Source organism: Castor canadensis, chromosome 2, assembly GCF_047511655.1.
Source record: "Castor canadensis chromosome 2, mCasCan1.hap1v2, whole genome shotgun sequence".
Classification (NCBI taxonomy): domain Eukaryota; kingdom Metazoa; phylum Chordata; class Mammalia; order Rodentia; family Castoridae; genus Castor; species Castor canadensis.
Window position 1 is genome coordinate 16569386 of NC_133387.1, and position 27086 is coordinate 16596471.

The 27086-nt window shown below is 45.4% G+C and overlaps 2 protein-coding genes across 6 annotated transcripts in view; one reads left to right on the forward strand and one right to left on the reverse strand.

Moving 5' to 3' along the window:
- Positions 1-8690: 8690 nt before the first annotated feature.
- On the reverse strand, positions 8691-19629 carry Tmem213 (transmembrane protein 213). 2 transcript variants are annotated; one of them, XM_020152991.2, is made up of 4 exons: positions 19409-19617; positions 13047-13319; positions 9933-10004; positions 8691-8976 (listed from the first exon to the last, which is right to left on the reverse strand). In XM_020152991.2, exons 2-4 carry the CDS (start codon positions 13189-13191, stop codon positions 8807-8809), a joined length of 387 nt encoding a protein of 128 aa, XP_020008580.1. In that variant the 5' UTR covers positions 13192-13319; positions 19409-19617; the 3' UTR covers positions 8691-8806. The 2 variants fall into 2 exon arrangements, with proteins under 2 accessions (XP_020008580.1, XP_073918371.1); XM_074062270.1 differs by lacking the exon at positions 9933-10004 and having other exon boundaries at positions 19409-19629.
- Atp6v0a4 (ATPase H+ transporting V0 subunit a4) overlaps positions 12965-27086 on the forward strand; it is a 62701-nt gene continuing 48579 nt past the window's right edge. For 2 of the 4 annotated variants that reach the window (XM_074062250.1, XM_074062260.1), the window contains exon 1: positions 12965-13114. The gene's annotated coding sequence lies outside the window, so the exon portion shown is untranslated. Of the gene's footprint in view, positions 13115-21068; positions 21093-27086 lie in introns of those variants that run through there. The other 2 variants (XM_074062256.1, XM_074062255.1) reach the window with 2 other exon arrangements.

The window sequence follows — 27086 nt, forward strand, 5'->3', positions numbered from 1 at the left end:
TTTTAAATCAGGATTTTTTTGTTTTGGATTTTGGTTTTGGCTTTTTCTCCTTTTCTTTTTTTTCCCTTTTTTTTGGTACTGGGGATTGACCTCAGGAGCACTCTACCAGTTGAGCCACATCTCCAGCCCTTTTGCTTTGTTTTTTGTTTTGTTTTTGGTTGTACCGGGGTTTGAACTCAGGGCTTCATGCTTGCTAGGCAGGCACTCTACCACTTGAGCCACTCCACCAGCCCGCCCTTTTGCTTTTAGTTTGGTTTTTAGACAGAGTCTCGAGCTAACTTTGCGCAGGCTGATCTTGAGCCATGATCCTCCTACCTCTACCTCCCAAGTAGCTGGGATTACAGGAAAGTACCACCATGCCTAGCTAAAAAGATAAGATTTTATTTTTTTAGAACCGTTTTAGAGTGACTGCCTAGCAAGTTCAAGGCCCTCAGTTCAAACTATCAAAAAAAAAAAAAAGCTATAAAGAATAAAGAAAGCTAATTTAAAAAAAGAAAGTTAGGGGGGTGTGGCTGAAATGGTAGAACAATTTTAGGTTCACAGCAAAGTTGAGTAGAGTGGCTCAAGTGGCAGAGCATCTATTTAGCAAGCATGAGGCCTTGAGTTCTAACCCTAGTACTGCCAAAATAAAAGAGTTGAGTGGAAAGTCCCTGTAATTCCCATACACGCCCTGCCCACCCATCACAGCCTTCCCTATTACCCCGTCTCCCACCTGAGTGGAGCACTTGCTGCACCTTATGAACCAATGTGTTGTTTTGGTTTTTGTTTTGCAGTCCTGGAGTCTGACCCAGGTCTCACACTTACACGTTCTCTACCCTTTGAGCTATACCCCTTTTGTTTGTATTTTGTCCCTGAGACAGAGTCATACTAACTTTTCTAGGACTGGACTCAAATGCTCCACCTCCTGAGTACCTGGGATTATAGGTGTGCGCCATCACACCTCGCTTAAACCAATGTTGAGACATTCTTATCACCCCAAGCCCACAATTTACATTACTGCTAACTCACGTATATCCTGTGGTCTTAGATAAATTGATAATGAAATGTATCTACCACAGTAATGGTGAAAATGATGAAACAGTGGTTTCACTGCCTAAAAATCCTCTGTGCTCTGCCCATTTATCACTCTCTCCCCTCAATCCCTGGCAACCACTAACTTATATGTATGTATGTATTTTTAGCTTTTTGAGACAGGATCTATAGACGGGCTGGCTTCCAACTCACGATCCTCCTGCCTCAGCCTCCCAAGTGCTGGCATTACACGTGTGCACTGCCATACCCTGTTAGCCACTGATCTTTCTACTCTTCCTAGTTTTGTCTATTCCAGAATGTCATACAGTTGGAATCACATGGTATGCAACCTTTTCAGATTGGCCTATGTCACTTAGTTATGTGCAGTGAAGTTTCCTCAATGTCTTTCCATGGCTTGATTGCTTATAATTAGTTTTCAAAGTAGCATTTTACCCAAGCATCTCCAAAATACCATTTATTCTCAGTACATCATATATTGCTTATAACAATATAAATTGTGGGAAAGAAGCCACTTGCATAACCAAAGAAAACAAAGATATTTGCTTGTTTTTATACTACCATTTTGGCTCTTATTCCCTCTTGATAGGAATGAACATGTCATGAAAGAAATACAAGATTTGCACTTTGGTCCCGTCTGCCTTAGTCGGGAGGAGAAATGAGCTTCTGTGTGCCCTGAAATTGCACAGCTCCACGTATTGTGGGGGACACTATAGCTGCTGCACTATGGCTCCTTCATCAATGCCTCTTTGTCAGTCTGGCCTTGATCTATTTTGTTCATAATCAATTTTTTAAAATTTAGACTATTTTCCAGTTTGAATAATGCATTTACGAATAGGCTTTGTAGCAAGTGTGCTTTGCAACAGAGGCAGGGTGGAACTGACTTCTGAGAGAGCAGTGTCAGGCCAAAAGCAGCTGGTGTAGGAGGGATGCAAGCTCAGGGATCCCCAGAGCATACCAGATAGCAGGACAAGGATCTGTGTGTGTGTGTGTGTGTGTGTGTGTGTGTGTGTGTTTGTGCACTTGTGTGCTCCTATGAGTGTGTGTTGGGCTGCGTACAACGTGTGTGTGTCAGCTTTCCATTGCTGTGACAAAATACTTGAGAGAAATCTACCTAAAGGAGAACAGGTTTATTTTGGCTCACAGCTCCAGAGGTTTCAGTCTGTAGTCACTTGACTGTGTTGTTTCTGGGCCTGTGTGAGGCAGAACATCATGGTGCAGGAGGAAATAGCAGAGAAAAGATCCACTTCACTGCAACCAAGAAGCAAAAAGAAAGTCAGAGTGAGAGAGACAGAGATGGATGGATGGATAGATAGATTGATGGATAGAAAGAAAGAAAGCAAGCTGGCTAGATAGATACAAAATATTGCCCTTCAAGGGCTTACCTCCAATGACCTACTTCCTCCAGCTAGGCCCACCTCCTAAAGTTTCCATCGCTTCTCCACAGCCCATTAAATTATGGATCCATCAGTGGATTATTCCACGGTGTGGTTACAGCCCTCACAATCCAATCACCTCTCCAAAGCCCCACCTCTGAACACTGCTGTGTTGGGACTCGAGCCTTCAGCACATGAGCCTTTGCAGGACATTTCAGATCCAAAACTTAACAGTGGTTTACTAGAGGGACTTATGAAAACAAGGCTCCTGCTGTCCCAGGAGCTGAATGAAAGGCCTGAATTCCCTACCCCTGCTTCCCCCAGCTCCCCTGTCATCTGGATGTGCCTGGATGGGAAGGAATGGCACCTGGGCACGTGTACATGATTTGTCTGTTGCTGGAGATCAAGGGCAGCATCTCCTGGCCCTCCTAGGCACACAACCTTGCACTGTTAGAAACTGCATTAGGATTTGTTCAAATCAATGGCAGATGAAATCTTTTGTGCTGAGAGTCTCTAGTTTTTAGAGGCCAAAATGATGGCCTAGTCAAGAGGAAGGCTCAGAGGAGCCTGGCTAGAGTGTGGTGAAGAAGGGAATCTGTCACGTGGTTGTGAGCAGAAGCAATTAAGGGTGTGTGTGTGTGCACATGACAGCCTGATTTGAAAGCCCAATCCTAGTAAACTGAGTGGATCCAGTCCGGAGGGGTAGACTGGGGAGGAGGAAGAACAATGGAAGCTGCAGGTTTATGGGGCCTAAGATGTGTACATTAGAGGATTGTCTAAAAAGAATACAAATTAACAAATGAATTACCCAATAGAGGGCCTCAGAGGGGACAAGTCAGAGTAGCCTAAGTTTGAGCTTCTCTTGGTTCATGGCAAATCTGCTCCCAGAAGGATGACATTCCAGCCAGAGGACAGTGAGAATGAAGGCAGGGGTGATGCAGAGGACCCGCCATGTTTAGGGAATGCAAACAATTCAGAACTGGGTTTGCATGGTGTGCACAGGAGGCAAAGCTAGAGAGATGGCTGGGATCTGATTGCAGACAGCCTTGAAGACCTTCTGAGTATGAATGTCACTCTTAGCTTGAGGAGCCCCTGAAACATTTTAGTGGGAGGTTGAGTTGATTGTTGATTTATGTGTTAGAAAAGGCACCCTGCACACGGTAAGGAGATGGACTGGATCCAGGTAAGGCTGGAAGTAGACACCAAATAGAGACGTCCCTAAGGCTCTCCTACTGCAGGCTGACAGAGACCTCTGGAATTATACCATCTGGATATGTATGGCTTCAAAACCAATGCCAGGGGTCAAAGACAGCAGCTTCTTTGAAACATTCATATTACCATTTTCCTAAGTTTAAAAATATGCTTACATATATTTTTCTGAAGGAGGCCTGCTATAAACGAAATATTTGTCTCCTTTCCCCAAAAGCCGTGTTAAATCCAAATGCCCTGGCTCAAGTCTGTAATCCTAGCTACTTGGGGATCCTAGCAGGAATAAAAAGAGTCCTGGTTGGAGGCCATCTGGGGCAAAAAGTTCATGAGACCCCATCTTAACCAGTGGTTGGCATGCACCTGTCATCCCAGCTACATGGGGAAACACAAATAGGAGGATTGTGGTCCAGGTATAAAGTGAGATCCTATCTCAAAAATAGCCAATGACAAAAAGGATGGTTGAGTGGCTCAAGTGGCAGAGCACCTGCCTAACAAGAGTGAGGTCCTGAGTTGGACCCTGGTACCACAAAAGAAGAAGGAGGGAGAGGAGGAGGAAGAGGAGGAGGGAGAGAAGGGGGAAGGAGAAGGAGAAGAGGGGAAGAGAGGAGGAGGAGGAGGAGTGGGGGTGGGTAGGGAGGGGAGGGGAGGAGGGGAAGGAATCCACCTAACATGAGGAGGTAGATCCTGTTGCTTTACACCTGAGGCTTTCAGCTCTCATCAGATTTTGCAGCCATCCTCTTCTCAGCCTCAAAGCGGGGGATGACTGTTTACATTCCGTCTGTCCTTTCTCTTGAGCAGATGAAAGAAAGGCAGTTCACAAATGCCTACATTTTTAAAATAAGCTATTCTTATTATTATGATTTTTGAGGTCTCAGCCTTGTCAGTAGTTGGGGCTCCAGGTGTGCCAGCCACCCAGCTATCGCTAACACAAGGTTTTGTGGGTTTTGGGAAGTACTGGGGATCAAACCCAGGCCTTGCACATGCTGGCCAAGCACTCTAAGCTATATCCTTGGCCTTATTCATGATTACTATCTTAATTGCATATACTTATGGCGTAATGATCAAGTCATAACAGTTAGCATTTTCATCCCCTTAGAGTTTTTTTTTTAATTGTTTTGTTTTTTTGAGACGGGCTCACTAGCTATCCCAGGCTGGCCTCCAACACTTGATTGTCCTGCCTCTGCCCCCTACTGCTGAGCTCTCCTTAAGTTAAAAGCAAATTTTGATATTTGAGTACTAAAAAGAGTTGATTGGAATGTTTGCTGTTGGTCCCTGGAGGTTGGATTATGGGTACCAAGTCCAGATAGAAGAAATTCTAGTGTTCTGCAGCACAGTAGGACCTCAGCGACCTTCACAGAAACCTGTTATGTATTTTACAAAGGACTGGAAGAGAGGAACTCGAAGGAAATGTTGATCACCCTGAGTTGACCAGTACCCGCTGTGTACGTGTGTTGAAATGTCACACTACCTCATCAGGGCCTCATTGTATGTGGTAAGGTAGGTGCAATACCTATGTCATTTCCAGTCTGCCCCTCAACCCCATCACACATGTTTTTTTTTTTTTTTTCATTTTTCTTTTATTATTCATATGTGCATACAAGGCTTGGTTCATTTCTCCCCCCTGCCCCCACCCCCTCCCTTACCACCCACTCCACCCCCTCCCGCTCACCCCCCTCAATACCCAGCAGAAACTATTTTGCCCTTATCTCTAATTTTGTTGTAGAGAGAGTATAAGCAATAATAGGAAGGAACAAGGGGTTTTGCTGGTTGAGATAAGGATAGCTATACAGGGCATTGACTCACATTGATTTCCTGTGCGTGGGTGTTACCTTCTAGGTTAATTCTTTTTGATCTCACCTTTTCTCTAGTACCTGGTCCCCTTTTCCTATTGGCCTCAGTTGCTTTTAAGGTATCTGCTTTAGTTTCTCTGCGTTAAGGGCAACAAATGCTAGCTAGTTTTTTAGGTGTCTTACCTATCCTCACCCCTCCCTTGTGTGCTCTCGCTTTTATCATGTGCTCATAGTCCAATCCCCTTGTTGTGTTTGCCCTTGATCTAATGTCCACATATGAGGGAGAACATACGATTTTTGGTCTTTTGGGCCAGGCTAACCTCACTCAGAATGATGTTCTCCAATTCCATCCATTTACCAGCGAATGATAACATTTCGTTCTTCTTCATGGCTGCATAAAATTCCATTGTGTATAGATACCACATTTTCTTAATCCATTCGTCAGTGCTGGGGCATCTTGGCTGTTTCCATAACTTGGCTATTGTGAATAGTGCCGCAATAAACATGGATGTGCAGGTGCCTCTGGAGTAACAGTCTTTTGGGTATATCCCCAAGAGTGGTATTGCTGGATCAAATGGTAGATCGATGTCCAGCTTTTTAAGTAGCCTCCAAATTTTTTTCCAGAGTGGTTGTACTAGTCTACATTCCCACCAACAGTCACACATGCTTCTTAAAGCAGCAGGTGAAATCTGACCTTGGAGATCTGACAGGTAAGAGCCTAGCTGCTCAAGTTGAAAGAATAACATGCCTGCCACCTTCTACACAGTGTCTGGAACAGCTCCATGAGCTACTGCACCTGAGCTTGGAACACTGGCATGGAACAATCCTTACATTTTCCTCCCAGAAAATGTATGTCCAGTGAATTAAAGTGACACATTTGTATTCACACTGGCCAGAAACACTTCTTAACCTCCTTTCTTTTAAAAGTGGTACTCTAAGGTACTGTGTCTCACACTGTTTTGCTTTTAAATGTTTGCAGGCATTAAACCTAAGTGTGTTCCCAAAGGACTCTCTTCATTTCTCAGGAAGGGAACCATCACATACTGTGGGAACTTGCCTTGAACTTCTGGAAAAGTAGAACATGCACTTCTGTGTGTTTACAACAGTGCACCGGGCATTCTGCTGACGCATTTAAGTATTTAGTTTTTTGGGGGGCAGTACTGGGGTTTGAACTCAGGCCTGGCACTTGCTACGCAGATGCTCTACCACTGAAGCCACAACCCCAGAACCCACTCAGGAGCAAGGAGCCTGTCTCACTGTACTGACTGAACATCTGCATTCAGAAGGCCTGGCTTTTCCACATTCTGCAGGAACTGGGTGGCCCCTCAGGTCCTGTTCCAGGGAAACTGATTGTGATTTTCTGAAAGAGTAATCGAGCAGTTTTCACTTAGTTGCCTTCTCTAGAAAATGTGTCTTCCTATTTCAGAGGCCTCTCACTTTTCTTTTACACTTTTCATGATATGGTGTTTATTCCATCTAAATGTTTTCTCACAAAGGGTAGAAATTGTTTCGAGTCATTTTATAAAAAATAAAATAAATTAAGAGTTATTTTATGTATGTTCTCACATTAAGTTAAATAAGCCAGACTCAAAGACTGCATGTTTTCTCCTACATATGGAATCTAGACCTAAAAAACAATGATATAAATGTAATAAGGGGACTTTTGGAGGAGTGTGAACCCGTGGGAGGGGGAGGGAAAAAGGAAGGGTGATGGGGTGAATCTGATCAAAGCACATTATATACATGTATGGAAATGTCTAAATGAACCTCTTTTGTAAAATTTATATAGGCTTTAAAAAAGGTTGTTTCATGGCTGGGCATAGCGTTACACAGCTGTAATCTCAGTACTCAGAAGTCTGAGGCAGGAGGACCCAGAGTTCCAGGCCTTCCTGGGCTATATAGTGAGACACTATCTCAAAGAGAAAAAAAAAATGGTCATTTTGTCTTTTCTTTCTTTTTTTTTCTTCCCTTTGATAAAACCACCTTCCCTTCCCTTCTTTCATCCTCCACTGGAGGATGTTGCAACATGGTGCAACACAGTGACATCAGTGTCCACCCGCTGTAATAAGTGATAATGACTGCCATTTGCTGAGAGCAGTAACAAACCCATGGACTTCTTCAGAGATTGGTTATTTCAACTCTTGGAAGAAAAATGGAGGTTCTGATGCAGAGTGATGATAGTAAGTCATCTAGGACAAGAACCCATCCATCCATCCATCCATCTATTCACCCACCCACCTGTCCATCCATCCACTCATCCATCTATCCATCCATCCATCCACCCACCCGCCCACCCATCCATCCACCCATCCATCCATCCATCTACCCATCCACCTATCCACCCATCTATTCATCCATCTGCCTATCCACCCGTCCTTCCATCCATCCATCCATTAACCCATCCATCTGACAAATATGAAGAATTCCCCTGCCCCAGGAGCAGAGGGCGGCCCAGACTGTAAAGAGGCCCCTTCACAATGGTTCTGTCTAGGCAGAGCACAGGTGTCCGAGAGCACCAGCTCCAGGTGACCAAGGTTGACCAGGGAAGGCCTCAGACTGGACATTGAGGAGCTGCCTTCATTCTTGAGGTAGAGCTGGGAGGCAGCCATCCTTATGGAGGAAATGGCAACAGAGAAGCTGCAGGCGTGAGGACAGGAAAGGGCTGGTCACAGCCCTGACTTCCGAGTGCTGGAGATGGACCTGGGAAAATGGTCACAGAGACTTGAGTGCCAGACTGAGAAACTGTGGGCATTGGAAGTTCCTGGCAGCTGTCAGCAGGGCAGTGACCGTGCCTGCTCTGCTAGCTGCACCTGGGAGTGGTGAGTCGGGTAGGAAGATGCCACAGTGGGAACGGTTCATGAAAATGTAGATGGAGTGTGGAAAGGACTGGCTGTGGGGTGAACGAGGGGATGCTAGGGATGCTGTTCACGTTGAAATGATGGTTACGCCCTTGACCTAGGTAAGAGACTGAGCCAATGAGTTGCCTTTCAAATGCGCCTGCTAAAAGTTTCTTGTGTCTCCTGGGCACCCAGAAGAAAGGCCTGGGCCAAAAAGGAGTGATTCCCATAGGACAGAGTTCATTAGGGCACACAAGACCCTTTGGAGTCAGGTATGACGTCAGCACTGGCCTTGCTTTACTTGGACCCCCTCCTTTCCTTCTTCCCTCCCTTTTCACAGGAGCTGAAGTGGGGCTTGGGGTGGAGCTCAGTGGTACGATGTGCTTAGCATGTACAAGGGCTCTGGGTTTGAGCCCCAGCACCAAATAAATAAACAAAATTGCTGAAGCTTGGAGTTGGAAATGACTTTAAAGTGACAGCAGCCACACTTGTAGAAGCCCTTGTCCTTCCCCTCTGTTATTATCCATGCATCGGTGGCAATGGCCTTTCCATGTGATTCTGAGCCTCACACCTGCAGGTCCTTGGGCTCCTCTGGATTTAGCTTCATCAGTTTGGTCACACAGAGCAGGATGAGGGTGAGAAACCAGAGGCTCCAGCCCACGGCCGCTGCAATCCAGCCGTATTCATCCACTCCAACGTGACAACACTGGGCTGCTTGGGGGCAGAAATCAACATCTGGTGGGGAAGAGAGAGCAAGAATGACAGGACGCATCATGCCAGCCCTGCCCAGTTCTCGTTCTAAAACCAGTACGAACATGAACAATACAATAACTGACTTTTATAAGCACCTGCTACATGCTGTGCACTGTACTAATGTGGAACACATGTCACCTTCCACAGTTCTCACGAGATGACAGGCATTTATTATTATTATTATTATTATTATTATTATTATTATTATTATTTTGGTGCTGGGGACTGAACTCAAGGGGCCGGCCTCAAGTGTGCATGTACTCTACCACTGAGCTACTCCTCCAGCCCTGTGATAAGTGGAATTATTTCAATTTCATGTGAAGAAACTGGGGCCATAACTTATCCATGGTCCCAGGATGGCAAAAGTAGAACTCAAACCTCAGCCTGCAAGACTCCAAAGCCAAGACTCAAAGATTCTCAGCCTCTACATGTTATTACCCATTGCCCTTCTTTGTAGGTACCCAAAAGTAAATCCATTTGGTCATTCTCTGATAAAGGGGCCACACTTATAATGAAGCAAAACTTTCTACTGGGTAGACATGAGTAACGGTGATTGCTTTGTGATCTCTCAGCTCTGGAAACGAATATTCAAGTATGGGATGAACAGAAATATGTGAAGGGTATAAAACTGAGCTCCTGCCTCATCGGGCAGAAGTTGGGCTAGCTGATTTTGATGTACTTCTGCTTCTACAGGCATTTGTACCCACCCAACCAGGGGATGGCTCATTAAAGCCACCCATGTCGAAGACATAGATTAGGATGAATGCCAAGAGAACTTATAGACTTGCTCTGCAAACAGTGCTGAGACCAGTCATCCCAGTGCCCAGAAAGGCCTGGCAGTCACTCAGCCACCTGACACCAATCAGCAGACAGCAAGAGGTTAATTTTCCTCCAGCTCCAGGGTGCTTGAGGTGAGGGCAGTTGGCAGGGGAGCTTACTGGGGCACTGCTCCAGGGTCCCCAGGTCTGGGTGGTGGGCAGTCAAGGTTGAGTTGCTGCTCTTTCTGGCTTCTGAAAGAAAAGATGGGAGAGAGTCTCAAGCAGCAGGAAAAGCCATTCCTAGGCCTACAGTTTGAAATCTATGAAGGTGTTATAGAATTTCCATATTGAAGCTTTATTTGCAAAGCTAACTTCCTTTATGGACTGCATTGTGCCCCCGCATTCATATGTTGAAGCCCTAACCCCCAAAGTGACTGAATTTGGAGGTAGAGCCTTTAAAGAAGTAATTAAGGAGCCAGGCATTGTGGTACACACCTGTAATCCCAGCACCCAGGAGGTTGAGGCAGAAAGATAGAGTTCAAGGCCAGCCTGGGCTATATAGTGAGGCTCCATCTCAAAAAACCAACAAAACAAAACACTTACTTTTTAGTAACTAAGGTTAGGGCTGGGGGAATACTCAAGTGGTAGAGCCTTTGCCTAGCAAACTTGAGGTCCTGGGTTCAATTCCCAGTACCTCTCCCCCCACAAAAAAAGAAAGTAATTAAGGTTAACTGATGTCATATGGGCGGGTCCTAATCCAATGTGACTAGTGTCTTCCTCAGAGAAGGAGGAGACACCTGTGATACATAGGTGTGGAAAAGGTAAGGCGAGGACACAGTGAGAAGGAGGTCAACTGAAACCCAAGGAGGGAGGCCCCAAGGGAACCAAATCAAACGTGTGACACGTGACCTTGGAGTTCCAGCCTCCAGAACTGAGAGAAAATAAATTTCTGTTGTTTAAGCCACCCAGGCTGTGGCATTTGTCTTGGCAGCGTGGTCAAAGGAATAAGTGGACTTTCTTTCTTATCGCTGTATTTGCATTCAGAGATTCAGGTAGCCTTTGCTTACCAAGGGTCTGCTATGCAGAGCTGTCCTAACGCTCTTTTACCTGCTTTCCACGAGGGTAGATGTAGCTATAAAATGGCCTTTCCGGTATTTTTTTGAAATGATCACTGAAAACTCTAAGAATGTTTTCTCATAAGCAATTTCTTTCCAAAACTTGAACAAATAAACATTGAAATCTGACCCTGATTCTTTATCTCTGATGGTTGTGATGTTGTCACCCAGGCACATGGCATCAATAAAAATTACACACCATCTAGGCAAGTTCTGGAACACTGCCACCACTAATGAACTTGCATGGTCACATAAGCCTTTAAGCTCAGTACTTAGGAAGCAGAGGCAGGAGGAGCTCAAGTTCTAGACCAGCATTGGGCTGCATCGGGAGACCCTCTCTAGAACACAAAGCGAAATGAAAATTCTACTATTAGCACTAATGCTAACCTAGGTAACTCAAAAACCAAGACACTGATTTTGAAGAACTCGAGAAATTATATTGCTGTTCAGTCTGCTTCCTTGGGAAGAGAGAAAGGGAGAGAGAAAAGGAAGGAAAGAAGGAAGGAAGGAAGGAAGGAAAATCTCAGCATCTACTGCCTGTGGGTCAGCGTGTCCTTCAAAGGAGCTTGTTGACACAGCAGGACAAGTAAGGAAGAAAGCTGTTGTTTAGCCAAAGCCATGAAATTTTGCTCAGACTAATTTTATGCTACCCAATCCTGAAGCCACTGCTTCAGGTATGGTAATGACCTTGGTGCAATCTGATTGTTACTGTAAATTATTTACAGTGAAATGGCTTAGAGCTCCATCTTTGTTTTGGAGAAACTGATCCTCTGACATTTAAATTTTCCTCTTAAACCAGATAACTTCTTCAGCCCTGACTTTCCTCTCCCCTCTACACTTAGAACCATAATGTTCTCCCAGAGGAAGTGAGTGGGGGGAAAAAACCCCTAGGGAACTAGATGCTAGTATTAGGTTAAATCATATGAAATTATCATTTTTATAGGCCAAAAGTCATTCCATCTGAGTGTCTTCATATAGTCCAAATGGAATAGTCCAGGTGAAAACTCCTCTTTTATAAGCTGAGCCAGCCAGGGAGCCCACTTGGGAAGACCCCATAGTTTAGTGCAGTTACTTTGTTTATGGCTTTGAGCCCCTCCCCTAGGCAAGGCACTGTGAGGGTGAGCAGAAAAAAACACCCGTACCTGGGGGGAGGTGGAGTTGGGAAATCAGACAAACTCGCTGACCGTGATTGTGATTGCTAACGTTCATTGCCTGCTTACCACGTGCCACGTGCTGTTTTATTGTAAATTCATTGTCAGTTCATGTCCTCTTTACAAAGAGCCCTACAAATGAGCACCGTTTATCCCTGTGTTATAAGTGAGGAGCCTGGGGCACAGACAGTGGAAGTAATTTGGTCAAGGTGGCACAGTAGTAAATTGGGAAGCTGGAGTGGAACTGAGGCTTGGTGGTTTTGAGAACTGTCACATTGAGCTGCCTGGCAGGGGCTACAGGAGAGACTGAGGATGACAGAGACAGATACAGTCTTATTGGGGAACAGGAGAAGAGGAGGGGAAGCTTGAGAGGAGTAGAGTGTGTCAGGAAGCAAGGAAGACAGGGCTCTGAGGCACCTCAGGACAAGGTCAAAGCCAGAAGCAGGAGAGCGTAAGCGAGGTCCCAATCTGGTGAGATGCAGGGCTCAGCCTGGGAGAGAAGGACAGAAGACGGTGGGGGCGGGAGAAGTGAAGGTGGGGAGTGGGGGTGGGGAAGTGAGAACCCTAGGAAGGCCAGAGAATGGTAGGCTTCAGGAAGGGGGGAGAGGATGTCCTCGGGTCAGGGGGACAAGGAAGGCAGAGAAGGGAAGGTGAGGCCCAAAGGTGTACAAGGATTACCCAGAGAAGCTGAGAGAAGCCACAGGGAAACAGACAAATACCACTTTAGACCAATTTGGTCCTCTGATGGGGGAGATTCTGGCAAATTCCTTTTTTTTTTTTTTTTTTTTTTGTGGCACAGATCAACAGAGGTGCCGCTTCTGTCCTAGCCAAGGAGTTAGTTGAGTCTTTGAACTTGGTCTTGGGCAAACCTAAGACACCCCACTCCTACCCCCCGCCCTGCCTAATCCTTCAGATGGAAAGATTGTTTCCTCTTTCCTTTGTGCAGGACCAACCCTGGCCAAGGAATCCTCCCCTCCCTCCTGCCCTCCCTTTCCCTGCGTGGCCAAGGAGAAAGCTCAAAACCCTACCTGCCCAGTGAGCCGAGTGGAGGGAGGCGAAGACCAGGCTGAGGAGCAGGGCGGCCCTTGCGGCAGAGGTGAGGCTCTGTGCACTGCACAGGGAGGCGCCTGGCTGGGCCATGGCAGCGCAGGGGGACCTGGGACCAGGGGCCATGTTGTCTGTGTGCCAGGTGTGGTTGAGGTGACTTCTGTCCTGCAGGAGCTGGGAAACTGCTTGGTGTTGGGGGAAAAGAGGGGCGGAGCTGAGGAAACTTCACCTGTCACGCCTGCTCTCACCTGTCTCTGATGAGAGGAGAGGAGAGGCCAGTCACGAGAAGAAAGAGGAGGGCAGGAGAGGGGGCCCTCCTCTCTCCAGGGTTCCTGCCGGCCCTGGAGATGACTTCGCTGCCTCTTCAGTCCAGTATTAAGCAAGCACCTACTCTGTGCACGGCTCTATGCTAGAAAGTTTGCGAACACTTGCCTTCAAAATGCTTCAGTTACCATCACTAAACCGCACAGCAGTGTTCCGGAATGGCTGGGGAAGGAAGCAAGTACTTTGAGTCCCAGCAGGGAGAGGCCACAGGGCTGGTGAGATGCTTTGTGAAGAAACAGGTTGGCCTTGGGCCTGGAAGCACGTGATTCTGATAGGCAGGGAGAAGAGGGCACTCTAGGTAGGAGGGATGGAGAGCCAGGCCCAGAGATAAATGGTGCTTGGTGATCCAGTGGGACCAACTGCAGCACAGATAAGTGGTGGTACTGAGGACAGGGAGGAGTGGAGGAGAGCCTTGGACGGTCAGGAGGCTGAGCTCCTGTGTGTGGGCTGGGGAGTCTGAAGCAAGTCAGGAAGCAAAAGGGTGGAGGGCTTTGTGAACTGAGTTTAACTTCATTGGAGAGCTGCATCGTCTAACAGTTTTTCTTTTTGTGGCACTGGGGTTTGAACTCAGGGCCTCACACTTGCTAGGCAGGTGCTCTACCACTTGAGCCACTCCACCAGCTCTTTGCCTTTATTCTAAAGCATTTACAAAGGGCTGGGGGTGTGGCCAAGTGGTAGAACACCTGCCTAGCAATCTCAAGGCCCTGAGTTCAAACCCCAATACTGTCAAAAAAGACAAAACAAACAAAAATTCTCAGTAGTCTCCTCTATCCACAGGGGCTACATTCCAAGACTCCCAGAGGATGTCTGAAACTGTGGACAGTGCTGAGCCATACACATACACACACACACACACATATACACACACATGAATATGTATTTACAACATACGTGTTCTATATGCATATTTATGCTGTATTTTTTCCTAGAAATACCTATGACATAAACATATCTATGATAAAGTTTAATTTATAAACCATTTACAGAAAGAGATTAACAGTGTAACTAATAATAAAACAGCAATTATAGTAATAAAAATATTTAAAACTTATGAATAATTTATTTCTGGAATTTTCCATCTAAAATTTTCGGACTGCAGTTGAAACTGCAGGAAGTAAAAGGGAAAGAAAGGGGGAGCTACGGCTAATACTGAGCACTCACCATGTGTATGAAAGGCATCAGCCTAGGCGTTGAGATACACAGGTGACTGAGACATCCCTGCCCTTGGAAGAGCACAGTCGGGCAGTAAGACCAAGCAGGGAAGAAAAAATTCTTTTATTTATTTATTTATTTTGCAGTACTGAGGTTTGAACTCAGGGCCTTCACCTTGAGCCACTCCACCAGCTCTTTTTTGTGATGGGTTTTTCAGAGATAGGGTCTCCCAAACTATCTTCCCGGGGCTGGCTTTGAACTACAATCCTCCTGATCGCTACCTCCTATGTAGCTAGGATTACAGGTGTGACCCACTGGCACCTGGCTGGAAGAAAGAATTCTGATGCAGTATGGCAAGACTCAAATCTGGGCATCCCCCACAGACAGAGGAATAGAAAAGAGGGAGTGATGGATTTTGCCTGAGGGGTACAGGGGACAAATTCACGGAGAAAGTGACATTGGGCTGGGTACTGAAGTCTGTATGGCCAGGGGGAGTGAGCAGGCTCTCCAGGACAAGGCCTGGTGGTTGTCTTCCTGGGACAGGCCTGCCACTCATGGGTCTGTGCATTGCGTTCTTCCACATGATGAGCTGGTGAGGGTGAGGGATGGGGTCCAGCTCATTCGAAGCTGCTACATGCCAGGTCCTGTTGTACTTTGGAAGACCAGAGGAGGTATGTTCTTCTAAGTTCTCCAAAGGTTCAGATGAGCTGTGGCCCTGTGTTCCAGGATTTGGGGGTAGGGCAGACACGCTTTCAGGTTGTACACAAAAGTCCAGAATAGGCCACTTGCTGACTGGACACTCACCAATGGCCAAGTAACCACTGAAGTCCCTGCCAGGCCTTCAGTGAGGGGTGCTGAGGTAAGCAAGACATCTTTAAGTGAGTAAGTCCTCATTCTCAAGGAGCAAAGATGGATAGATAGCGACATTCCAATGAACGAAGTTCATTGAGAAGGTGTCTGCAAAGCATGGGTGATCATGGAAGAAGCTTGGGGACTAAGGAGTTCGGAAGCATTTTACAATGGAGGTAGCAGTGTGTGTGTGGGGGGGCGGTACTGGAGCTTGAACTCAACACTCAAGGCCTTGTGCTTGCTGGACAGGCAGTCTATCACTTGAGCCATGCCCCTGGAGATGGCATTTTTGATCCAAAATTTAAAAGCCACATGTGTGGTGTGTGGTGACGTATACCTGTAATCTCAGCATTTGGGAGACAGAGGCAGCAGGATCTTGAGCTCTAGGTCAGCTTCAGCTACATAGCAAGACCCTATCTAAAAAAAAAATCTGGGTGTGGTGGTGTACACCTGTAATCCCAGCACGCAGGAGGCTGAAATAGAAGGATCACGAGTTCAAAGCCAGCCTACGTAGTGACACCCTGTCTCAGAAACAAACAAGCTGTGTATCTGATCAGGCCCAAAGAGAGTAGAATGTGGAGGGCAACAAGGCCTATATTCTCCCTGTCTGGGGAGTGGAGAGTAATTTACCAACCTGGGAACCCGTGGTGGGATCACAGGTTGGCCCATTCGTGTAAGAACAGATGTAAATGGTCCTGCATGTCAGACAAGGGGAACTGGGCTTTATCTTACGCATGGAACACCATTTATAAGGAACGTAGAGATGTGGCAGGCAAGATCTGAGAAGGCCTATGTGTAGGGAGACCACCTATGAAGCTATTGCAAAAGCCCCGTCAGAGATCACAGGGTGCTGAAACAAGAAGTTGGACTGAGGACAGGGAAGAGGGAAACAGAATCAAGAGGTGTGTAGGAGGCGTGGTGGTGCTCACCTGTAGTTCCAGTGCTTGGGAGGCTGAGGTGGGAGGGTTGTGAGTGTGGGCCAGCCAGGGCTACATAGCCAGACAATGTCTCAAAAAAAAAAATGTAGAAGAGAATCCAGAAAAAGGCATTCAGAAAGGGACCCCAGTTTCTAGGGACCTGTCAGGGACCAAATTCCAGCCCTGACTCTTATTGGCCCTGGGCAAATTTCTTTTTTCTTTTTGGAGGGTAATTGGGATTTTGAACTCAGGACTTCACACTTGCTAGACAGGCACTCTACCACTTGAGTCACACCCCTAGGCCTTTTGGTTTGTTTGTTTTTAATTATTTTTCAGATAGGGTCTCATGTTTTTGCCTGGGTGGGCCTCAGACCTCAATCCCTACCTATACCTCCGTATAGCTGGGATTACAGATTATTTCTTCCATTTATTTTTTTGGTGGTACTGGAGTTTGAGCTCAGGGCCTGGTGCTTGCTAGACAGTCTTAGACAACTTTTTCTTTCCTTCCTTCCTTCCTTCCTTCCTTCCTTCCTTCCTTCCTTCCTTCCTTCCTTCCTTCCTTCCTTCCTTCCTTCCTTCCCTCCCTCCCTCCCTCCCTCCCTCCCTCCCTCCCTCCCTCCCTCCCTCCCTCCTTCTTTCTTTTTTCTTTCTTATTGTTGTGCTGGGTGGGGGCACATTGGCATTTATAAAAGTTCTTGCAATATTTCAGATATAGCATACTTGAGTTTACCCCCTCCACCATTCTCCTTTATCCCCCCTCCCCCATTCCTGGAATCATTTCAGCAGGTCCCACTTTTTCATTTACATACATGTGTCCACAGTATTTGCACCATGTTTGCACTCCCACACCCATTCCCCACATCCTCCCCCACAACTGGTACCAACCACCCACACAGAATCTGTTCTGCCCTCCTGTTCTCCAGTTTTGTAAAAGGAAAAATAATGTCATTTTTGTTTGTTTAAGATAGTTACACAGGGAGTTTCCTTATGAGGTTTCCATGTATATATGTATTATAATCCGAATTGGTTCATCTTCTCTATTTTTAATGCATCCATGGCTCAGTTTCCTCATTTGGAAAGTGCTAGAATGATAGCACCTATCTCAGGAATGGGACGACTTGATGGCATATTCCAGGTAAAGCACTTGGTACAGCATGAGCAGGTGCTAAGGACTGAGTAACGGCGGGTGGTGTTAGGGAGGGACTACACTGTTCTTGTATGGACTGATTTATAGCCTTCCTTGGTCCACAGAGGATTTGGGGATGCTTACCTTCAATTAACTGAGCTGGATAATATAAATTTGAAATAAGTGAAAGATATGAAGTGGAGAGAAATTTAGGGGAGGAAATAGAAAAATGGGCCCATGAGCGAGTATAGAGCCTAAAATGCCAGGTCTCCTCCTGAGCTTTCTGGTAGCCAGTGTGACGAGGGTCACAATCACATATGGATTCGTGGGATCAGAAAATAGAAGATAAGGAGAGACATGACTGCTCTTTTATTTTATTGTGTGTTACTGGGGATTGAACCCAGGGCCTGTGCTTGCTAGACAAGCCAGGCATACCACTTGAGCTATGCCCCCAGCCTTTTTGTTTTTATTTTTGAGACATAGTCTTGCTAACTTTGCCTGGGCTGGCCTTGAACTCAAGGTCCTCCTGTCGTGAGCTGCCATTCTTGGTCTGATACTGTTAAGAATTACAGGAGGCCATGATTTGGGGGCAGGCTCCTGCACTGAGCCCCAACAGATCAGAATACAAATCAACATGGAGACACTCATGTTAAGGTTCCATGTCACCAAACTGAAACTGTTTTAGCTGACCTCCCAAGAAATTATTGAGAGATAACAACCAAACTTCCCAGGCTGGCCAGTTTCAGTCTGGGTAATAATCACATTCCCTGTTTATCCTTGCTAAAAAAAAGTCACTTAAAAAAAAATTTAATCAGTCATTCTTCTTTTGTCCTGTCTCCCTGTCACTGAATCACAAGGAAGCTAACTTTGAAACTGTCAATCTATTCTTGGCTGCTGCTTTCTCCAGCCCTTTCTGGTCCATAAACCAACTCTTCGGCTCATCTATTTGGCACACTTACTGTCTTTTATGGACTGAGTTGTAGCTCCATTCTAGAATCACAAGTAAAGCCAGTTAAAGTCTTTAACTTGTTAATTTTCCTTCTGATAACACTGAACCCAGAGAGGAGTTCTCTTCCTAAGCCCTCACAGAATGAGCAACTCTGCATTTTCCTCTGATAAACTCTGCAGGGAGCATCATCGGCCAGCACTTAATTGGCAAGGATCCAAAATGTTAGAGCCCTGCCAAGAGCAGTGGCTTCTACCTTTAATCACATTGACTTTGGAGGCAGAAATCATTAGGATTGAGATTCAAGAATAGCCTGGGTAGAAAGTTAGGAAGACCTCTCAATCAATAAGCTGGGGACAGTGGCACATGCCTGTCATCCCAGCTACTCTGGAGGCCCTAGGTAGGAGAATCTTGGTTTGAGGCTGACCCTGGGTAAAATATGCAAGATCCTATCTGAAAAGTAACTAAAGCAAAAAAGGGCTAGAAGTATAGCTCAAGTGGTACAGCACCTGAGTTCAAATCCCAGTGCTGCAAAAATAACTAACTAAATAAAATAGCCACACTTAAATTCAAACTCCAGTACCTCCAAAACAAAACAAAACAAAAAAACCAAAAAAAAATATGAGGCCTGACAAGAATGTTTTCAGATCTAAACCATGAACAAGAAAACCAGCAAAAACCCTGGCAACACAGATAATTATTTCAAAAGCAAAGTTAAGCAATTCAATTCAAGCGTTTAACAGAAACAATTTAATACAGGATTTAGTGAATTTCAATATGTTTGATGTGAATACAAGTCCCTCCGACAAGAGAGCCAGGGACATACGAAGGTCTTAAATGACTGACCCTCCCCCAGGCTGTAATCACTGGGCCCTGAGCTGGCAGCATCCTATAGATACTTTCAGTGGACGCTTCTGTGCCAAGTGACCGTGAGGGGAAGGTCACGTTCCTTCCCCGCCCTTTCTTTGTACCATTGTTATTTGATTTGAGATCACGTGTTTGCAGAACAATTAAAAGACGGTCTCTTACCAACAGAAGAAAGCACTTTGCAATCCGCCAATAGGATGGACTTGACTGGCCACCGACAGCTCACTCGTTCCCAAAGAAGGGGTGACAAGGCATCACCAGATAGCCATTTTCAATAGGTCTACAATTAAGAAGCCATGAGCCAGCGAGCATGGCCGATGGCCCTTTCACGCAGCTCGCTGAGGTTTACTTTGGAACCCGCAGCAGGAAGTTGCATTGCTCAAAGTGAGACGTTCTGTGGGAAATTTCTCAAGATTTTTTCTCTTTAAATGGTTGACAGGTGTTTGGTTACACATACTTTAAAAAAAAAAAAAAAGTCCAGCTAACAACATCTGCGGCCAGACTCTGGGTGGTGCTTGGAGTAGGGCATCCCAGGTCCTCGCTGTGTCCAGTTTTATCTGTGCTCACGGATAGGATTTCGGTTGAGGGCTGGAGCTGTAGCTTGAGGGGTACAGTGATTGTTTTGCAAGCATGAAGCCCTGAGTTCAAGCCCTAGTCCCACCTTCCAAAAAAATTCACTTGAAAAAGACAAGGAGGGGCGAAGTGTTCCCTGTGCTAAAAGATGGACGCTCAGCATTTTGTGTGCATGGAATGTCCAAGTCTATGGGGTGGTTCTTTTACATCAAAGACATTTCCTGTGTGATTCTGCTAGGCTCCTCTACCACTCGTCCATCCCTGACCTTGAACTTGGGGCTTTCATGTCTGCTTAATCAAAAATCCATCCTGAAGGTGTTATTGGAAGTAAGGTCCCTGCTTTGGGACTCAAAAGCCAGCATTTGAGCTAAGAGTCAGTAGGAGGAAATCAAGTTTACTCAAGGGCTGGCAACCTTGAAAAGGTAGAGGGGCTCAACCTCAGAGCTCCATCTGGGGGGCTTAGGGAGCGTAGAGGGCTTTTGCAGGGAAAGGAGAAGCAAGTCTGTGCTGAGTGGTGTCCTCAGTCATTCAGGGCAGGTGTTTCCTTTTCCATCTCTGTAACAATCCCAGTGGACCTTGACCTTCTGGGGTTGCTCTTGCGATTCTTTTAGATAGACACATTCAGAGACTAAAGACCGAGGTCATCAGATGTTCTGGGTTTCATTCCCTTTTTTTTTTTTTTTTTTTTTGAGGCAGGGTATCACTTTGTAGTGATTGGAGGCCCAGGTTGGGCTGCCAATCTCAATCCTCCTGCCTTCAGAATACTGGGATTATAGGCATGTACCATGACATCAGTTGGAGTACTGTAAATCTAAAGAAAAACATCTAAACTATGTAGGTGGGGCTTCTCTTTAGAATTTAGAGTGCTCAGCCAAAGGGAGGGAATGTAAAAAAATTTAGGGAGGGCTGGCCAAAGGGAAGAGCAACTTATTTCTTTTCCCCCACTCACTAATTTTCTCCAAGGAGCTGCCAACACAGCTTTCCCAAAAGACCTGCCCTGTTACTGGAGAAGCATGGCCCCAGACACGATGACGGTGCCTGCTCAGAGCCAGGTTGATGGTTTTCTCCTCATGTGACTTGATCAGGATTTGTTTTCACCAAACAGTGCCAGGTTGCATGCGCTGGTGGCTGAAAGGTCAGGCCTGACGCTCAGTGAGGGGAGGTTTAACCTCAGTCATGGCCACTCAGGGATTTACAGTGCACTTGGAAGAGCACTCGAGAACTCCAGAGATGGACCTTGAGATTGTGTCACAGCAGTGATGAAAGTAATCAGGTCAGGAAGGTCTGGAGTCCACCACCTGGAACTGTTTTTGAACATTTCCTAGGGGTAATTAATTCAGCTTGGTTTAGTCTATGAGTGCCATGGGGGCCATGAGAACGTGAGCCAGACAGAGCAGAGGTTAGCCTCTGGCTTAAGGCCACCTCCCGTGGGAACACCTCAGTCCTGAACATCTTCTTGGAAGTGTGTTTCTTAATTTTCAAACAGATGGAGGGCTTCCACTTCCTTTTCTTTTCTTTCTCTCTTTTTTCTTGGTGCTGGTACTGGGATTTGAACTTAGGACTTTGCACTTGCTAGGCAGGATTTCTACCACTTCAGGCACACCTCTGCTTTAGTTACTTTCTTCTGAGACCAGGTCTTGCTGTGTAGCCTAGGCTGACCTCACATTTGTGATCCTGCTGCCTCTGTGTCTTGAGTGCTGGAATTACAGGTGTGCACCACTATGCCTGGTGTGTGTGTATATGTGTGGTGCTGGGCACTACTGCCTACACCAGCCTCTAAATGTCTCATTGCTATTGGTTTCTAGCTTAATTGCATGCTTTCTGCAAACATATTTTGTTGATTCCTATTTCTTGGTATTAAGAACCAATTTTGGCCAATTTTGGAGAATATTCGGCAGCACTTGAAAGGACTGGGTCATATAGTTATAGGATTCGGTATTTGACCTAAGCCCATTAGATCAACAGTGTTAGTTGTTCAGAAAGCCCTTATTTATCCTGTTTTTTTTTTAAAAGTATATTTGGCCTGCTTATTGTATCGAATATTGTGGAAAACTGTCCACCTAATTGGTGTTGCTTATGGGTGTAACTTGTTTCTTTTTGGCTTATTTTTAAGATTTTTGCTTTGTCTTTGGTTTTTAGCAGCTGTTATGGTAATGGTCTCAGATGTGGGTCTCCTTTTATTTGTCCTGCTTGGGGTTTGTAGGCAGCTGAATATGAAGTTTGAACGTTTTGAAACATCCTCACCCACCAAATACTCCTGTTCCTTCTCTCATTTAATTTTCAGTGAAGTCGACTCCGATTTCACATCAGTTGGGTCTTTCCAGGTACCCTCTAATTCTTTATTCTGCATCTTTTGTTCTCTTATGCCTTATCCTGCCTTTTTTTCTTTTATTATTGTACTAGATGGGGTGCATTGTGGCATTTACAAAACTTCTTACAATATATCAAATATATCGTAGTTGAATTCACCTCCCCCATCACTCTCCTTTATTCCCTCCCGAACTCCTGGAACAATTTCAACAGGTGTCATTTTCCCATTTACATACATGTGTCTCTATACATACCTGTGTATGTATAGAGAGTACATCAACCATGTTCAACCTGTTAACTTCCTTCTTTTACTCTATGCCTCTTGTAGGTGACCATCTCTTAGTGTGACCAGTTTCTCACAATATTGCTGTATTTGTATTGGGTCTGTAGTCCACATCTGAGAGAAAACATGCAGCCTTTGGCCTTCTGAGCCTGGCTAACTTCGCTTAAGATGATGTTCTCCAGTTCCATCCATTTACCTGCAAATGATAAAATTTCATTCTTTTTTGTGGCTGGGTAAAATTCCATTGTATATAAATCCCACATTTTCTTAATCCATTTGTCAGTAGAGGGACATCTTGACTGTTTTCATAGCTGCCCTTTTTTCTTTTTTTAATTAAAACTGTTGACATCTGTGTCTACTTTTGTAACTACTTACTTGATTTTTACTTTCAGTGACTTTAGTTCCAGGATTTCCATTTTGTTCTTTTTTATACTTTTTTGCTTTCTGCCAAATCTTCATGAACAGAGTGAATGTACTTATTTTAATACCTGTGCCCAATAACCAGTATTTGACATCCTTTACTCCTCAGTCTAGTGTCTATTATTTCTGCTGGTTGTCATTTGCGTGATCATGTTTCCATGCATACCTGTTGTTTTTATTTGTTTTTCCTTGTGTACCTGTTGTTTTTAAATTGTGAAAAAGGTTGTAATTGTACACATTGTTTATGGAAATATCTTAGGACCTAAGACCATCTTATCTTACTGTAGGCATGATTTTTTTTGTTGTTGTTGTTTAATCAGGTGCTTGGCGAAAACAAAAATCTGCCATTATTTCAGTCCACTCTCAGTAACTAAGATAATTTAAAACGAAGTTATAGACTTTTGTAAGCATCAGTTAACTTTGATCACCTTTCCTTCTATGGCACAGCCCCTTGGAATTGTTTTTTTCCCAAGAAAATTATCAGAGGGCTGTGGGTGTGACTTGGTGGTAGAGCACTCTCCTAGCATGCATGAGACCTTGGATTTAGTCCCCAGCACAGAAAGAAAGAAAAAATTATCAGAGATGAGCACAAAAATATATGCCCAAGGTTCTCCAATTCAACATAACAATGTTTATAAAAAGGAAGCCTAAGATTGGAGGTGTGGTTCAAGTGAGCAACTGGTGTAGAAGTGCAAAGCCCTGAGTTCAAAACCCAGTCCCATCAAAAAAAAAAAAAAGAAAAAAGAAAAGAAAAGAAAGCCTAAAAGTAGTCTACAATGGAATAAAGGCTAATTATTTAAAATAATATTCTGAGGGTGGGAATGTAGCTCAGTGGTAGGGTATGTGCCTAGCATGTACCAGGCCCTAAGTTCAGCATCCAGCACTTTCAAAGAGAAAAAAAGCAGCCTGGTGTGGTGACTCATGGTGTAATCCTTGCTGCTCAGAAGGAGGAGATTAGAAGGATCACGGTTCCAGACCAGCCCAGGCAAAAAAGTTTGTGAGACCCCATCTTAACAACAACAACAACAAAAAACTGGAGATGGTGGCCCTCCTGTTACCCAGCTACAGCAGGAAGCCTCAAATAGAGGATGATAGTCCAGGCTGGCCTGGGCAAAAAATGAGACCCTATCTCTAAAATTATCAGAGCAAAATGGACTGGAAGTATGGTTCAAACAGTACAGTTCCTGCTGTAGAAGTGCAAAGCCTGAGTTCAAACCCCGGGCTCACCAAATAACTAACTAGGTTTCAAGTTGCAACAGTCTCTGCTCTTGTGTGCTGGAGGTTTATAACAGAGCACAGACCCATGCAGGGATGCTAGGATGGGAAGGCTAGAGACAAGGCAGAAAAGAACCATAAACGGCAATCATTTGGTTTAATCCTTCCCCTAGTAAGAGTGCCTTCCTACAAAGAAGATGGTACGTTGGAGGGTTTGCTGTCACTGCATGTGAGCGTTGTTTCTGCCTTTAAAGTTGTGACTTAAATTTCTGCTGAAATGTCTCACACGCTTGGTGTCTCACTAATTCCTCTTTGGGACAGCTGTTAGAAAGGTTAGTGAGTTCTTTGCGTCCAACAGATAAGGACATTTTGAGGTGAAATTAATAGATAATTGGGTCACTTTCAGCTCCACAGCTCTGCTCACAATTTTGGCCCTATGATTCCTGGTCTTATCATTTGTGCAGAAACCGTATGGTTTGTGTTGACACAACAACGCTGGTGGTCAGATTAATTTTTGTTTAACAAACAGAGGTGTGTATTCTCAGAGAGTAACTTTGAGCTAAGGTTTTGGGGAAATAAAGTACATGTTTTTTGATAAACAGGTTTTCTTTCCAGTTTTGACCACATGAAACTAAAAGGGACCAGAAATCCAGTCACAGATTGTTGACCTGTCTTCCCAACATCCAGCGTCTGCCCTGCTGTGACCTTCTGGCCTCTTCTGTAGCTTCGTGCCACTTTCCATTTCCTCTTCCCTCATCTTCTCTTGTGCAGGTGTTCACAGTCCCCAGGGGGAACATGACTAATCCTGTGACAGCAGTCCTGGATCCGAGTTTCCACATTGTCACTTCCTGTGTGACAGGCATGTCACCTGGGTGATGCTCCTGCCCAATAGGTGTTCTGGGGACTCTCTCAGAAGGGGACTCAAAGGGGGAATTCCAGGGGATTAGTGCCTTCAATTCCTGGTGTCTTCATGGGAAGACCTTAGTCTGGGGTCATCATAACTCAAGGCAGGGAGGTGACAACTGGTCCCCACAGGGATTTTGCTGTGTGTAGTGCTAACACAGATGATGAGGGGCTGGGAGGGGGGAGTAAGTCCTGTGAGAAACCAACTGGAGGGCAGGGAAGGAGTGAACAGAACCTGGGAGTCATGGGTTTGGGTTCTGCCTCCAGCTCTGCTGCAATTCTCCATAGGACATTGGGCGAATCACTTCCTTGGGGTTCTGCTTCTCATCTCTAAAGGGAGGGGTTGAGTTAGATGACCTCTAAGTTTTCTTCCAGTGGAATGATTCTATGCCTGTACTATGAAATAGATATTAAATAGAAGGTGAAATAAATAAGCTAGTAAACTTATTATTATTATTTTTTTAACAAAGAAAATCATGAAAAGACACTCACTAGTGTAGTTTGGAACAAATGTAGCTGCAGAAAAGGCCACCATGTGGGAGGTGTCCCCAAGCGAAGAACTGAGAGAGGCTATTGGGAAATGCGGCCATGACAAGCATTGGGGCATCCTGTCCTCTGTCATGAAATGATATTTTCCTGCAGTTAGTTTGTGAAGCGGTGCGTGAAGAAGGAATGGTGGAGGGGGGTGCGCGGGAGCAGCAAGGTATGCTGAAGTGGACAGGAGAGCAGCTGGAGAGCTCATGATGAGCACCTTCTCCTAAGGAATGAGGGGGCCACGCATTGGGGAGGAGGAGGAATGGGGTGTTGGGTGGAGGAAAAGGTAGCTGTCCCTGAGAGCCACTGAGAGCACTCTGTCCCATGGCACCATCTAGAGGACAGAAAGCTCCAAGCAACCGTGAGGGCCAAACTGGGTCTGGATGACACCAATGCACACCAAGTCATGTTGCTGGAGAGGAGGTGGGAGTGTGTGTGACAGGGACAGATGACTTCAATTTGACCTCCATGTGCTGATGCATGAACTCAATAGCTGTTAATGAACTGTGGTGAGTGTGGTGTGGTATGTGTGGGGTGTGTGTGTGTGTATGGTGAGTGGTGTATGGTGTGTGTGTGTGTATGGTGAGTGGTGTATGGTGTGTGTGTGTGTGTATGGTGAGTGGTGTATGGTGTGTGTGTGTGTATGGTGTGTGTGTGTGTATGGTGAGTGGTGTATGGTGTGTGTATGGTGTGTGTGTGTGTATGGTGAGTGGTGTATGGTGTGTGTGTGTGTATGGTGAGTGGTGTATGGTGTGTGTGTGTGTATGGTGAGTGGTGTATGGTGTGTGTGTGTGTATGGTGAGTGGTGTATGGTGTGTGTATGGTGTGTGTGTGTGTATGGTGAGTGGTGTATGGTGTGTGTATGGTGTGTGTGTGTGTATGGTGAGTGGTGTATGGTGTGTGTGTGTGTATGGTGTGTGTGTGTATGGTGAGTGGTGTATGGTGTGTGTGTGTGTGTATGGTGAGTGGTGTATGGTGTGTGTATGGTGTGTGTGTGTGTGTATGGTGAGTGGTGTATGGTGTGTGTATGGTGTGTGTGTGTGTATGGTGTGTGTGTGTGTATGGTGAGTGGTGTATGGTGTGTGTATGGTGTGTGTGTGTGGGGGGGGGAGGTTGAGTCTCTCCCTGTCTCTTTAGCCATCTCCAACCATTCTCTTCTGTCTTGAGCATTTTCTCAAGACAGATATATATGATATTGCTAGTGCAATAAGACAAGAAAAGGAAATAAAAGGCATACTGACTTGGAAGGAAGAAATAAGAATATCTTTGTTCACAGATGATTTGCCTATGTAGAAAATCTAAAAGAATCGTAAGATTCTTTCCCCTGTCCCTGTCCATGTGGCCACTAGAAGAATATGCTGGCAAGGCCAACAGTACACCTTCACTGTCCTACCTTGGGGCTATTTCAATGCTCCAATCCTAGGTCACAGTTTACTTTGCAGAGATCTTGGTCACCTTTCCCTTCCACAAATACCACCCTGGCTTATTGATGATATTATGCTGATCGAATCTAATGAGCAAGAAATAGCAACTACTGTTCACTAATTGATAAGATACTTGCATATCAGAGGGGGGAAGAGAAATCAGACTGAAATTTAGAGT

Coding starts and splice junctions, on each gene's coding strand:
- Tmem213 (XM_020152991.2), bottom strand. CDS start 13,191: ATGGCCCCTGGTCCCAGGTCCCCCTGCGCTGCCATGGCCCAGCCAGGC. Junction 10,005..13,046: donor CCACTCGGCTCACTGGGCAG/GTAGGGTTTTGA, acceptor CTTTTCTTTCAG/AAGCCAGAAAGAGCAGCAAC. Junction 8,977..9,932: donor GACCCTGGAGCAGTGCCCCA/GTAAGCTCCCCT, acceptor CTTCCCCACCAG/ATGTTGATTTCTGCCCCCAA.